Source organism: Lissotriton helveticus, chromosome 11, assembly GCF_964261635.1.
Source record: "Lissotriton helveticus chromosome 11, aLisHel1.1, whole genome shotgun sequence".
NCBI lineage: Eukaryota > Metazoa > Chordata > Amphibia > Caudata > Salamandridae > Lissotriton > Lissotriton helveticus.
This window is the reverse complement of record NC_136072.1, coordinates 775267115-775282569: the sequence shown is the minus strand read 5'-3', so window position 1 is coordinate 775282569 and position 15455 is coordinate 775267115. Positions and strand designations below refer to the sequence as shown.

General features: G+C 42.0%; 1 protein-coding gene across 1 annotated transcript in view; it reads right to left on the bottom strand.

Annotated features, from left to right (window-relative positions):
* The window catches only part of GMCL1 (germ cell-less 1, spermatogenesis associated), a 478283-nt gene that overhangs the window by 203483 nt on the left and 259345 nt on the right, over positions 1 to 15455 (bottom strand). The window contains exon 10 of the mRNA XM_078666688.1: positions 5266 to 5335. Coding sequence (XP_078522814.1) covers positions 5266 to 5335 — 70 coding nt within the window. The remainder of the gene's footprint in view (positions 1 to 5265; positions 5336 to 15455) is intronic.

Here is a 15455-nt window from a genome sequence, read left to right as displayed (position 1 = left end):
TGGTATTGACATCATTGGTCATGTGTAGATTGCAGCGTACATCGATACTACATTTATTGGTACTGCTGCTGCTATGTGCACACATATCAGGGTGTACACTGCTATTGTATTTATCAATCTCAACAGTACCTTGAAGCTTTGGTTATGTCACTCATGTGATCCCTTTGAAATTGGGATGGTTTATGCAAAAGTGACAGGCCAAAACCTCATTAGAAGCTACAAAGGGGAAGGCAAAAAGGAACTCATAATCAGAGTGCAACAGGCCTGGAGGATGGTCAGGCCAGCTCTTGAAAGTAAAGCAAGATGTAATTAGATGGCAAAACTGAAGGCAGCACATTTTTAACATCCTAATGAAAATTAACTTTACCTTTTTCTGTAATAGGCTGATTGATGCATCTCTGGATCTTAGATGATGCTCATGTATTCTCGAAAGAGATTTAAGGGACCAAACAAATCCTTCAGCAATCATGCAGCTATGCTCAAAGATGCAGTACCATAATGCAGATCATCCGCTTAAACGTAAAGCTCAGGCAATTGAAGGTTTAGAAGACACAATCCGGATGTCATTTTTTTACAGGAAACCCATTTCCGTAGCGCAACTGATGCGAGTAAAATCTTCCAGAAATGGGCTGGCTTCCAATGCTCAGCGAATGCAGGATGTGAGCAGAAGTGAGTTAGGGATTTTTATAGGGAAGCATGTACACTTCCGAGTAAAAAACACTCCGTGAGACTCGGGCGGCAGGTGGGCGCTTGTACATGGCACCCTAGATCAGTCAAGTCTCCCCTTGGCCACAATTTATGCCCCAGTTTTTAATAATCCTCAACCCCTCCTACAGCTGAATAGGCAATCTCTTGTAGTCCCGGCCCTATTCAGAACCCTTCCGTTGATTCCTCTAAGAAGGCTCGAAAGTAAAACAAGCCACAGGTAGCTATGGCCCTGGCTAGCTGTAAAAAGTCTTTAGATTTGATAGATCAATGGCGCTCTCAAAACCCAGGAAAACAGGACTTTTCATGCTTTTCGGCAAATTATGATACGGCTTCCAGGATAGATTTCTTTTTTACCTCAAATGTCCTCAGGGTTAATACATACAACCATATCCCGAATGCATTCTCAGACCATGCTTTAATTAGAAATAGCAAATGAGATTAATATTTTCTTTTTTAACAACACAGTCTCAGCACCAATAAATATAGTATGGGATGCATTTAAGGCTACTTTATGGGGATAATTACATCAAAAGAAATCCCGCAACAAAAGGCTAAAAAGGAAGAAAGATTAAAAATTGAGGCGCTCTATGCAGGATTACCATTATCAACTTGGGGATCTAGTAAGTAGGACATATCTTCAAAAGGCATTTGAGGAGAGTGAGTACACTGATAAGCTACTTGCATGGCAGGTAAAGGAGAAGCAGGTAAAACAAATAGAATTAAAAGTATTCAGGATGAGATATCTAAAACACAGATATTGGAGATGCCTTTCTGACACACTACAGGGGAATTTATCAGTCAGATCGACCAGCGTAGTCAGAACTTATTATAGGTTTCCTTAATAAACTCCCGATCCCTTCAGTGTATGATGATATTAGAAAATCATTACGCAAGGAATTTTCCATTGAGGAAGTTGAAATAGTGATTGGTTTGTTAACCCACTGTAAAGCAACCGGGGAGGACGGTCTACCAGCAGAATTATATAAAATGATTAGCCCCAACTCCTAATATACAAATCCTAACACTAGCTAATCATCTATTGAAAGGGGGAGAACCTCTGCCTCTTTCCACACAGCGGTAGTAGTCAGTGATTTGAAGAAAGAGAAAGATAGAGAAAGCGTCAACTCTTATAGACCTATTAGCCTTCTTAACGTTGGCTAAGGTTTTTACAAAACTTTTCACAAATAGGCTTAATAAGATTGTAGGCCCTCTTATTTATGCAGATCAATGTGGATTTGTGGCAGGAAGACAGCTTCCGACAAATATGACATTTTTAATAGAAGAACTGGGTTGTTTTCATAAGAACTGTATTGAAGTTCAGGTGTGGTTTTTAGATGCCGAGAAAGCCTACGATTTAGTATCCTCTGACTGTCTTTTTATTATTCTTGTAAAGTTCCGTTTCCCAGAAGGTTTTATACAATTGATAAGAAAACTCTATGAAGGCTCTCAGGTGCAAATTGTAATCAATTCGATAAATATAGGCTCTTGTCGAATAAATCAGGGTACGAGACAAGGCTGCCCCCTCTCTCCTATTCGCCCTCTTTATTGAACCTCTGGCAGTAGCTATTAGACAAAAAATGCTACATACCACACCTCTGCAAGGCATGACAAATATAAAACTTTATGCTGACGATATTGTTTTGTTTTTTAAACCCCAGGGATCATCCCCAAGAGGAGATCCTATGGATCTTTTCGGAATTTCAAGCAATAGGTGGATACAAAATAAATAAGGCAAGACAGAAATTATTTTGTGTAACTGCTCCGTCGATACTTTACTCCTCAATTTCAGGCCAAAGTACAACTCACGCCCGAAGAGATATCTAGGGATACTTGTGACAGAGAAAATAGAGGAGTTGTTCCAGCTGAATTATATTCCCCTGATAAAGGTTACGCATCTTTTAGCACAGTGGAATAAATTACCATTATCAATTTTAGGACGAGTGGCACTTATTTGAATGTCTATTTTACCACTGTTTAACTTTTTATTTGCAGCAGCTCCTTGTGCACTACAAATGTCCTTTTTTAAGGAGATAGACAGTCTGTTTTCATCCTTTCTGTGGGCTAATAAGACGCCAAGACTAGCACTAGACACTTAACATTTTCAGAAGGAAGAGGGAGGATTGTCCCGCCCAAACATAAGAGAATACTATTTTGCAAACTTTGCGCACAACAAAAACAGATTTGTTTTTTTACCCAATCTGACACTTTGGAAATAAATCCTTTTTTAATGAATAACATTTTTATAGAATACAAAATCAAGGACCCAACAAGAATAGTTAAGGATGCGAAGAAAGTGCGGTACAAAGTACTCCAATGAATTCTTAAACAAAGAGCTCAACTGTTAGCTTTTTATAGGATTACAAGAATAAATGGTACAACAAGTCTGTCTGTTTTCTATTAGGGGGAGGTTAAATTATTGCAGCCCAGTGTATTGAGAAAGTGGGAGGAAAATGGATAGAGGCAAGTAAAAGAGTTCCTTAACCTAGACTCCTGGAAAAAATGGCCTGAGATAGAGATCGGACTCCTCCATTCCAAGGATATGCTCAAATGGTCCTACATTAAAATAAAGCACTTTCTAGTAAATATAGATGTAGGAGTCTATAACAGCAAGCTCAGGAATAACTGAAGCTCTAGAAAACCCTGAAAAGCGGCCAGTAAGTGCTTGGATAAAAGTATTTAAGGATAGTACGTCGATTACTATCTATGAGGAAATGCAAGATAAATGACGTAAAAAAGAGGATATGCAGATCCCAAATACAACCTAGAGAAGAATTAACAAACTCAACGCCACAGCAATTATAGGAGCTAATTTTAAAAGCATTCAATTTTATTCACATGGTTACTTTATAGAACCCTTTCATTTCTACATAGTATATATATCCCCAGGTAGAAGACAGATGTTTCCGATGTGCAAAAACAGGAGGAGGTACGAGGTCACATACCGTTTGGGACTGCCCCACAATTAAGAATCTATGGGGAGAAATCGAAAAATACCTTAGATGTACCACAGGCCAATCTATAGCTATTGACAATTATATTGCAGTTTAGGGAAATTCCCCAAATTTAACACTGAATAGTATGCAAAAAGAAGGCTTATATATATATCTGCCCTAGTAGCAAGATCTTTAATTTTACAAAATTGGCAAAGTAAAAATGTACCATCATTTTATGCATGGAAAACAAAATTGGGTAAAGTTAAGGAGTTAGAAAGACGTTATGCACAAAGAATAGGATCTCTTAGGAAATTTAAGAAACAGTGGGGACCTATAGGAAATAATTAATAAAAAAGATTTGGGTAATAGTATTATTTGTTTTAGTAACCGTATTACATTTGGTCCGAAAAAGCGGTCTGATACAGATGTATGTGTCTAGTTGTTCAAATATCAGTCTATATTTCAAATATGCACGTCACTTTATATTTGTTTATTGTATAATGGTGAACTGTGCAATATCCGACAACGTATGTATAAAAATCTGTGTCTTTTTAAGTATGATAAGTCTATTGTCAATAGAAGGATGTACTTAAGTATTCTTGATGTGTTGTTAAATGTAATCTATATTGAGCACGTATGCCCATTGCACTTTATCTTGTTTATATGCACAAGTGTCTATTTTGTATCATGATCTGAACTCTCAATAAAAAAATAAAATCTAATTCTGCAGATCCTGGCTGTTCTTTACAGGTCAGTAGTATAGAAGAACATGAGGGATGGTAGAACAGCTTCAGTAATCATAGACGTCTTGCCCACCAGCACAATGAGGATCATTTTGCTGCAGGTTGTCCATATGTTTGTGCATTATGCAAGGTGCTAGTGAGAGAGAAAGGGACTGTATTTGCAACACTGAATATGTGCTCTCTCAAACTTTTTACTTGGCAACTTTTTGTTGTTGAAATAGTGCCAATATTTGTTGCCGAACATATGAAACACTGTCTAATCAGATGCACAAGAAATTGTACTAATAGATCCCAAAAGTGTAATTTTAATTACTTCCACAGTATGTGCATCTTCCTACTGTTCACAAGTGTTACAAAAGTTTGCTCTCCTGCTCCTAACAATTATGAGGCTTTCCTGTCAAGTTGCTTCTCCATTAAATTATTATTTTATTTAAATTGCTGTTACTTTTATTAAATCTCCCCTGCAGCAAAGCAGGTCTTTTTTGTCTACAACATTGTTCTCTATAACAGATAAACAGATCAAATGGTTAGAATTTTTTTTTCACCTTGATCACATACAAAATCTACGGAAAAATCTATACCGCTCTTGGGTACTTCCTTTAATTCTAGGGACATTTTTTAAAAGTAATGAATGTTTGAATAATATCCACACTCAAAAAGCAAATCAAATTTCATTTTGTAGTTAGGTTACGTCTGTATGAAATGTGACAGCTTATTTGATGAAGAAACTGGCCGCCCTAGTCCACAGAACAATCAAAATACTTTGCACTATTAAAATACAGAAGACGAAGCTCATACGGCATAGCAGATGGCTGATTAACAGTTTCATCCTTTAGAAAAAGAACACAGATGATGGCGAGAAACACAAAATATATACTCACCCAGTGTCATTGTCCTGCTCTGCCCTGAGCATGATGAACCACTGACGTTTGTAAACAGAAGAAAGCCATTCTACAAGAAAGTGAAATACAGTTGAATGTCCTACCTTGTTATAAATAGAACAGACATTTCAAAATCACAACTTCTATTTGTTGAAACTGAAGAGTTTACAACACTACATTAACAAAGTAAGTAACAGAGGAAACAGGAAACCTACCATTATCGTGATTTTTCAGCTAGGCAATTGATTGGAAAATACTTGCATAGGTAGATCAGACTGGCAAAGGCTGCGAAATGAAATAATACAGTTTTAAAGAATTTTGGAGCCCTCTAGGCACAAGCATCCCTTAGAGTGTTTCAACTCCTACCTATTCCACATCAGCCATCAACTCCAGGTTCTACATGTGTTTTCCTGACTTGCAAGTTTGTAATGAATGGATGATTTAGTAAGTATAGTGAAGGAATGAAAAAACTAAGAAAAACAGAATCATCGTAAAGTGTATTTCTCCTTTGTCAGTCTTCATGCTCTCCCTCCTTCAAAGCAGGTTCATTATTGTTTTTTAGAGCTCATCAGGCTGGAAAAGGAGAGAATCCTGCATTTGCCTCACTAGGCTTCAAGCGAGTAAGTTGTGCTGCACTTACTAGCCAATCAATAGGAGTGTTAGGAGGATATAAGGTAAGACCGCCCCCCACTCAACTCAGTAACAACAGTATGGAGCCTTACCTATTTACAACACCTATATAAAGGACCTACTAGGGGGATTCGAAATGCCATCATTTTTCAAATCCCGCGGATGTGTAATTTAGCACTAATACCTTAGGTCAAGGTGTATATTCTCTATATAAAAATGTCTCAACAGGTCAATACTCACTGTGAAAAAATTGGTGAGTAGAGAGAGAGTGCCTCACGGTAGCAACACCTGAGGGGGTTCCTGGCTAGCAATTACCAGTCTACCCACTTCTCATCATCGGTCACTCTCTCTCTGTGTGGTGTGTGAAGAAAGAAAACCAAGAATTTCCCGTTTCCATAAATAATAAAAATTGTGAGGTGCAATAATAGTGAACAGAAACCAATATGTGCACTATTCAAAAACCTATATTGTAGCAGGGTTTCTGTTCTCCCACAGAACTGTGCACAGAGGATTGGAACCTCAGCGAATTAGGGTGACCCAAAACTCACCTTAGTACCCAACAAACCCCTTACCGAGCTAGCTACAGTGTCTCATTGGTCATAACCAACTCCCAATGTTTAGACAAACCAGAACATGAACTCACCAACCTCAGGTTACGTGGAACACATGAGCACTCTTTCGTTATACAATCATTACAAACCAGAGCATGGAGTAAAGAAGAACACGTGAGCATTTGAAATGTTTATTTACTAATGCCGTCTTCTCAGGCGCAGTATCTTAGATAATACAAGTAAACATATTATCAACAACAAAGCTACAAGCATAGTTACTAGTCCATAGAAAGCGGACGGTGACAGCATGTTACCATGCTGTAAATTAATAAGGGTTAACAACACTTATTTCTCACCCTCCCTAACTCGCATATTATATTAATAGCTAAGAAGGTCTCTTTGGGTTGAATTAGGGCGGGCCCATACCTCAGTGTCCTAGAATGAAGGGATCACATCAGCATACACCAGCTCTCTCTGCATGCGAACAGCATCAAGTGTGTTTTTGTGCCCCAAGCAAAGCAATACAAAAACCCGCCTCAAGCCCAAAGTTGGCAGAAGCTGCACTTATGTTATGTCTATGAAGGCGCGAAGATCAGACCTCACAACAACCCTGCATCGTGCCGTTCCTGAAGCCTCAGCACTCTCTGCACAGACACAGTTTATCAAGCAAAGCCGACACCAGAGCAACAACACATCACTCTCATGCAAACCACAACGAACCACTAGGTTGAAAGCCAAATCAACAATCAAGTGTCGTGTGCAGAAGCAGCAAAAGGAAAAATGGCGTTTAAACATTTAATGAGCCCATGCTAACCTAACACACTATAAAGATATACAGTAGCTATATGACACCCCCCCATGATCCGAGGACGGATAAGATAAGATAAGATAAGGGCAACTTCATGAAAGCAGAGTTCAAGAACTGTAAGCCATGAATGAACTGTAAAAAAAAAATATATATTTTGCTCAAGTCAATAGGTCTGGGAAAATGATCAATGTACGAAAAATCGCAAAATATGCAAGCTGAAAGTCAAATGTCCGGAAAGAAATCATGGAAAAGTATTTAGGACAAGACCGTATAAGCAAAATATGCAGCAACAGCCTCCAGCATGAAATCACCGTCTTCATCAGAAAACAGTTCAGCCATCCAATTCAAAAGTGGAAAAGAACATACGTGTTCCCCAAGTATCGGAGCCTCTATTACCATCAGAGGACAACTCGGTGGGTTCTCCAGAAAGCTCAGTTCCAAGAAATCCTGCGCTGCCGTGAATATATCCCAGGGACCCATTAGTCCATGCACCGCTGCTATTGCCATAATGCTCTCGTCAGAACAAACCAACTCGTGAGTAGTGATAGGACTCATCAGCTGATTAAAATCGACGCCAGGAGAAACCGGCCCGCAGAGACACAAATCAATGGCCCAATCAAAATCACAGCTCAGGCAGTGAAACACAGGCTGGACACAGGTGAAGTAGGAAAATCGAAACGATAATCCATATGCCGTGCTTAAAATCGCAAGCGGCAGCGTGCCAAAATATTCAAGCATTCGGTTGCGAAACAGCGGCAGCAGAGGCTGGGCCGCTTCTTCCACATGTGGGGCATTCATATTTAAGGAAGCAGAGAACAACTAGGACGCCTGCCGCTAGTGCCAGTAAAACCGGAAATCCACCAAACAGACTCGAGAAAATGGAATGAAAGAAACTAGGGATTACTCCAAATATTTTTTCAAATGAAGTCACAAGGCCGCTGCTAACTGCTTTAAAAAAATGCGCTAGCCCAGATGTCGAGGACGCGTTAAAGATAGAATGTATCATTTCGCCAAAATGCAACGGTAAATCAGTATTTAAAAGGGCCTGAACCTCGGTCCGGGTGTTAGCTATGTGAAGCACGAAAGTTTCCCGAGCCGAACTCAAGGCCACTTCTTTCTGGGACAATAGAGCCCTCAGTCTAGTCATGCCGTTGAACTCTGCCTTCAAGGTTGGTATGCTTGGCCAAATGGAAACCTCCCTATTTTCATGTGTGGGTGGGTACAAGACATTTCTGCAGCAAACGACACGTTCACTTACTGTTACCACATAAGCTACACCTTTAATTAACCCGCAACAATCTTCATTATTCAAAAGTAAATAACTTCCATTCCCCAACAAGGTAAAAGTCGGGGTAATTGCCGGTACAGGAGTGCCTTTTAAAACACAGGCCAAGTTTGGTCGGTCCTGATTGCAAGAACCGTGTAATTGTATGTGTCTACACATTAACGAATGATCTGGAGTTTCTGTACATTCCTCCCCATTTAGATAAACTTCTTGGCCGTCCCTCAAACATCTATAAGTGAAAGGAAGGGACCATACTTCATGGAGAAAACCACTACCCAAAGGCTCATAGCGACCTATGGCAACATATTTCATACAGTTAGTAAATTTATACAAAGCAAAAGGTAAAGTTAACAGACCGTGGATAAGCCACGTTGCAGCTGAGGCTTCTGCCACAGAAAAAGGCAAGGATTCCAATTTCTCAATATGTAACATAGAAAAAGAAGCATCTCGCATAGAAAGCAAGCGTTGTTTGTCAGTCAAATTAAAGGGTGCAAAGAGAGAGGTCACGTTCATGTATCCCCATGGCACCTTGCCAGATTTAAGCGTTTGCAGGGTCCATGCAAATTGCATGATAGAACGTAATTGATTCTGACCATGGTACAAAACAGATACCTCATCATGCACAATATCCACTACAGAAGACACAATGTTATCTAAAGTGTAAATGCGTGAAGAAAGCATGTTAATACTATTGTCTACCACTGCAAGGACTTTCTCTAGATTTGCCTGATCTATAGCCCTAAGTCGTGTTGCAGCCTAAATCTGCGATGTTTTCCAAATTTCATTGTACACAGCATATATCCATCTTTTCGACCTACCACTAGCCGGGCCTTTTATGAAATCATTTAAATCTACATCATCATTCAGTTTTGCAAGATGTAACTTAACTGCAGATAACTTAGAATGCTTCAGCGAAGTTTGACATAATTTACCCACAGAGTAAGTTGTGACAGAATGCCCAGTTTCAAAACGTGAATCTGGTTTAACCTGAGTAAAGCCGTCAGACAAACCCAGAAAACGGCGCTGGCACGAATCAGCACTCTTGTGCCATACTAGCCAACCTTTAGGGTCTATACTGGAGATGTTAAAGGAAGAATTCAGCAACAGGGTCTGTAATTCTCTAATCGAAAATTGAGTATGATTACTCCAGCCTGAATATTCCTCTAACTCGGGGATAGAAGGAAAATTTAATTTTTTAGCAGTAGCCAATCCAAAGCATGTCGTTTGTGAAATAGTAGAATTCAAAAACAAAATCTGATTAGGGAAGAGACATGCACGGTGCAAAGCCTCAGCGCCTTGTACCTGCCAGTCCTTAGAACCCCAAACTGATTTTAGGTCAATTATTTCCTTCCATACTTCATAACCGCCAATAGCCAGCTGATCTAGAAAGGACTTCGAATACAATAGTTTGGTATCGGAAAGTCTAACCTTGGACATAGGCTTCTGTGTCATTTTAAAATAAAAGGACTCGGGATTAGACTGATTGAAGTCAGTAAAATAAGTGTACTTTTTCAAAAAAGTACTAGAACTGCCTTGTATAGGAGCTGGGCAATGCTCCCATTGTGTATAATTCACAGTATTCCTTCTGGATGTTGTTTTATGTAAGAAGTGATTGCCAAAATGTTGAAAGCAAAATAAATCACCATAATTAGCAGATTCTAAATATAAATCTTCAGCATCAAAGGCAGCATAGTATTTCAAATCAGAAAATAAAGACTCTACGGCCTGAACATCCCAATCATCAGAACGTATGTTTTGTTTCACCACATCCCCCATATTAACTCTAAGCACGTTAGGGACATTAACAACTTCCGTAGGGCCATGAATTTGAAATCAAACGGCATCCCACACGATCCCATCAAGGACAGGCCAAGCAGTGATGTTAACAAATGTTAAGTCTCTTCTCAGTCTATGTGCAGAATGTGATGAGGAAAGGGGAGCCAAAGTTCCATTGAGATGGCGAATGCATGTTCTTTCCTCGACATAGTGTCCATTTACCAACCGGAAAAAATAAAACACAAAACCAATTGACATAAAAAGATATATCGAAAAAAGCACCAGCCAGATATATGTCCAAGGGGGAATCAAAAAATGTTTTTTGAATAAGGTAGCATAAACTGCAAAACGAGAGGGTTTCTTCGAGGCAAGGGAAACAGAGTCAAATGAAAATCTGGATTCCGTGGCTAAACGTGCTTGCAGGTCAGGCATGGACAAATCAGTGAGATATGTATAGTCTATTTCATTTTGATCCGCACCTGGCAAAGTACTCAATAAAGGACTGGAAATTGCAGGTAAGTCAATGGCCACTTCTGATTCATGATTAAAAGCAGTGGGCACAACCGAATTTCTCACAATGGAAGGACAGGAAACTGCTGGTGTCATACTAAGAAGAATCGGCCACTCTGTGTATCTTGACACTGTCAACTGTTTTCCTTACGACCAGGAAGCGGTGGTAAAATGACTGTTCTCGTGCCCTTCACTCCAAGGACTGGAACCGGAGCTCGATAGGACGGACCAAATTCTTTTTTGTTATCGATCTTCTCACGAACCAGTTCTCCAACTTGGGGTAGCCAGCCGACTACCGGGATCTGCAACGCAACATCCGACGTGGAGGGCAAATGTTCCTTTGCAAGACCGTCTCTGGTCTTTTGTAGATTCTGTAAAACATTGCAATGTTCATCTGCGTCAAAGGAAGTGGCGCGAACCACACAGTCTAGACCGTCAAGGTCAGGGACGTACATCTTGATGCCAAAGAGCATTTCGTATGGGGTCCGCCCACCCAGAGACCTTCTAGGGAGATTATTAAGAGCACGCTGCACGCCATAGAGGTGGGCTAGCCAGTTTCTGCCAGTGCCTATAACTCGAGCTGTCAAAGATTGCTTTAAATCACGGTTCATTCGCTCCACTACACTGTTACCCTCAGGTCTGTAGGGAGACGAAAACTTAACTTGGACCCCCATCGAACTCATGGTATCCTTGTACGCCTTAGAGGCGAAAGCCGGACCCTGATCCGAATGGAAGGTACCACAGGCAAAAATCCCTACAAAGATGCGCAAATCTCTAATGACAGTCTGTGAATCAGCGCTGCGATGGGGCCAGACCCACACAAAGCGTGTGCATGAATCAACTGCAACTAAGATGTACTTATACGCAGTATCAGAGGAAAAAGGACCGCAGTGATCTAAATAAACACAACCTAGTGGTTTATTAGAACTATACAACTGAGTCTGTGGCGGACGCGCAGCAGTCGAAGGTTTAATCTGCTGACATATGTCACAAAGAAGGACATAATCACGCGTCTGTTTGTACAGTCCCCGCCACCAGAAACGTTGTTGTAATTGAGTTACAGTGGCTGAGACGCCCGCATGCGCAGACGCCACACCTTCATGAGCCGCAGTAATCAAGTCTGCCCTGCGATCCGCGTTGGGAATCAAACGTTCACCAACATCAGGTATTTTCACAAAAGGAACCTTTTCTGGACTTGGTATGTGTACTTCGAAGGGAACCCCGAAGGATGTTTACCTCCCTTCTCAGTGGCAGCAACAGCTGCCAAGATGTCACTATCAATCTTACTTTTGGACCGTGTAACTGCTGCAACTAAGTATGTAGACACTGCTGATTTCGCTGCTTCATCAGCAAGCGAGTTACCGACAGCGTGGACTCCCACACGCTGATGGCCAAGAGTATGAATTACAAAAACGAGCGGCAACGAAGCCTTAAGCTCCGCCACTCGAACCCAGATCAATTTATGTTTTATTGTGCTACCCTTGGAATCACGAAAGTCATTCTGAATCCAAAAGAACAAGTTTTCATTGTAAGACTGGACACAGTAGAAAGAATCACTTACAATTAGAGTAGTAACACTAGGATCTGCGTACTCCAACGCTAGTAAAAGAGCACGAAGCTCTGCCAATTGTGCGGTGCAATCTCCAAGCGGCAACGTGTGCACTTCCCGGGATATGAACTCATCGTACAACATAGCACCTACCACAATGGCGCATGCGGAAACGTAGGCATGTTTAGAGCCATGCGCAACCTGCGCCGAACCATCAGTGTAAATGATACAATGGAAGTCCTCCAAAGGTCGCATAGCTAGAGGAGCAGGGTGAACAAACTCATACTGCAAGTACTCCTGCGACTGCAACGAGGCGTCAAAAATAAACGTGACATCCGTGGACGTCAAGGACGCAGCCCACTGAATCCACCGAGTGTGCAAAGCTTTTGAATTTGGTACACTGGCTTTCGTGACTGCCTCCAAATGAGGACAGGGTGTTACAACCAACATGCGTTTCCCTTGTGACAGAGCCCGTTCTTTAAGAATAGCCATCTGTACAGCTGTTAAAACCTTTTCCACAGTGGGAAACCGCATCTCAGCAGCAGTGTACAAGTGTGACTTGTAAGCAATAGGTACTGTGTCTCCTTCATTAAAAGTGAGGTACGTGAAACCCACCGTCCCTGGTATTATTCTTATCACCAGGTTGGTATGGTTTTTACGAGTCAGTAAGAACTTAGAAGCGAGCAAATCAGCCTGCAAGGATTGCAAAATGGCTGAATGCTCAGGCAGCCAGCATGATTTAGAAAAATTTGGTTGTATCAAAGCATACAAAGGCTTGATACGCTGGGCATATTCCGGAATGTATGTCCTCCCGAAATTTAAAAAACCCAGCAAAGACTGTAATTTTTTCAGTGTAGAAGGAGCGCGCAACTGTGCGCACTTCTCCAAGAAGTGAGGAGCCAAACCTCTACCTTCATTGTTGAGCTCATAGCCCAAAAACAACACTGTGTGCTCTGCAATGTGCGATTTTGCAAAGTTAAATTTGTAACCCATGTCTGCAAAGTTACAAATAACAGAATTTACATGACACAGATGCTCCCAAATATCGTCGTCTGTGAGATATATGTCATCCACATACGAACAAGCATCTGGGTCGAGTGCCTCCAGAATAGAGACAATGCGAGCGGTAAATATACCAGGACTATTCTTATAGCCCATTGGGAGACGCCGGAATTGTTTTTGGACCCCAGCGCACGTAAAACTGGTCCATTGGGAGCTAAAGCTGTCCAATCTGTGGGCATAGAAACCGTTGGATATGTCAAGCGTTGTCTTAAAACGCTTACGCACGAGACTATCCACAAGGGCAGAGCCGTGAGTATTCTGTACTGCGCAGTTACGGCAATGCGAGTTCAAATGCCGGTAATCCAATACCAAACGATATGATCCGTCAGGCTTGGTCACAGTAAAAAGAGGATTATTCATCGGTGACACACAAGTTTCAATAACTCCCTGATATTCTAATTGTTCAAGGATTTCCGCGACGGAAGCTTTGGCTTCACGCCGAATGGGATATTGAGGTTGAGGCTGCGGCTGAGACCGCAACGGAATTTCGTGGCAAGGCGACAATATATCCCAACCACATTGGTTACGGTACAGAGCCGGTGCGAGAGCCCGAGCCCACTCTTCTGCAAAATGCTGCGCATGCTCTTTCGAGACAGTGTTCGCGAAACTGGGGAGGATTACCTCCTCCCCTCGCGGCGCCGCGAGCACAAAAGGTGGGGGCCAGTCAGCCTCCGAAAGCAAAATATCATACGTAGAAGACAGATTTTCCCAAAATACCCCTTTTACGGTACGCTGTATGTCACCTTCAATTAACAGGACAATTTCATAAAGTCTTTCAGGGGGAGCAAGTCTCGTATCTGCTGTTTCTATCACAACGTAGACATCAGTCGCTGTCACCCTCAGTAGTGGACGCAGCGTCTCTCTGACTATGGTTATCTCCGCCGCGCTGTCCAGCAAGGTCAGAGCCCACGTCAGATTCCGAAGCCGCGTTCTCACTATCTGTGGCATATCGATGCACTGTTAAGGCTGCGACTTTCTTTTTCGCAAACTGCGGTCTCTTTGGCGTAGAATCCTCCTGCTTCCAAGCGCCTTCTGTCTGGCGGGGCTGGCCACGTCCTTGTTGGCCACCACGTCCCCGTCCGCCTCCTCCTCCACCGGTCTTCGGGGCCGATGAGTCCTGAAAGGAACGAGGAGAGCGTTGATCAGAAACCTGAAATCGATCAGGTGATTTAATCATCGCGCGATCGCGGAAATCATAAACTTTCTCAGCCGGCGCAGGGACCTGTGACGCAGGATATGATTCCTGAGTCTGCTGTTGTTGCTTCCCCTGTTTCTGTTTCTGAGGCCAATTCTGTTTTTTGGACTTTGGTTGTACATCTGCCGCAGCAGATTGCACTTGTGGTTGTTTCTTCTCCTTAACCGCGAAGTACTTCAAACCCTTACTTGTGCGACCGATAGTTTTATAAGCGGCCACCACAATCTTCGCCAACTGGCGGGGCTTTTCGGCATCGGGTAACGCCGCCAATGCATTAAAAACCTGAAAGTGCACAGCATCTCCCTTGATGTTGGAGAGTATGAGATCACTTACAATCTCAAAAGAACCACACAGGCGCATACCCAATTCAACCGCTGCCTCCGGACCGTGATCATCCTGAACACGTTTTATGATCGTAGGCAGTACAGCCATAGATGGGGTGCCGAAACACCTCGCATAAACAGCCGCAAAAGTTTTACCCCAACTTTCACAGTCAACGAGTCCGGGAGTGATATCCTTAGGTAAAGTAATCGTTAACATTCTATGTTTATCAGCAGGAGTAGAATTTGGAAACACGGCTTCCAGTTGGTCAAATTTCTCGGCCAGCCAAAAAGGAAAATCATCTTTATTATCAGGGCGTTGACCAAAAACCGAATTTACCATAACCGGATTGAGCTGTAAACCACCACGTTCCGTTTGAACGGCCGGACCCCCCGGGGGTCCACCCGGGAGATGACGACCTATGTATTGCACTAATGCACGAATCACAGCAATCGAGACAACATGTAGTCTGCGAATATCCGCAAGGGGACAAGCGCCGTGAT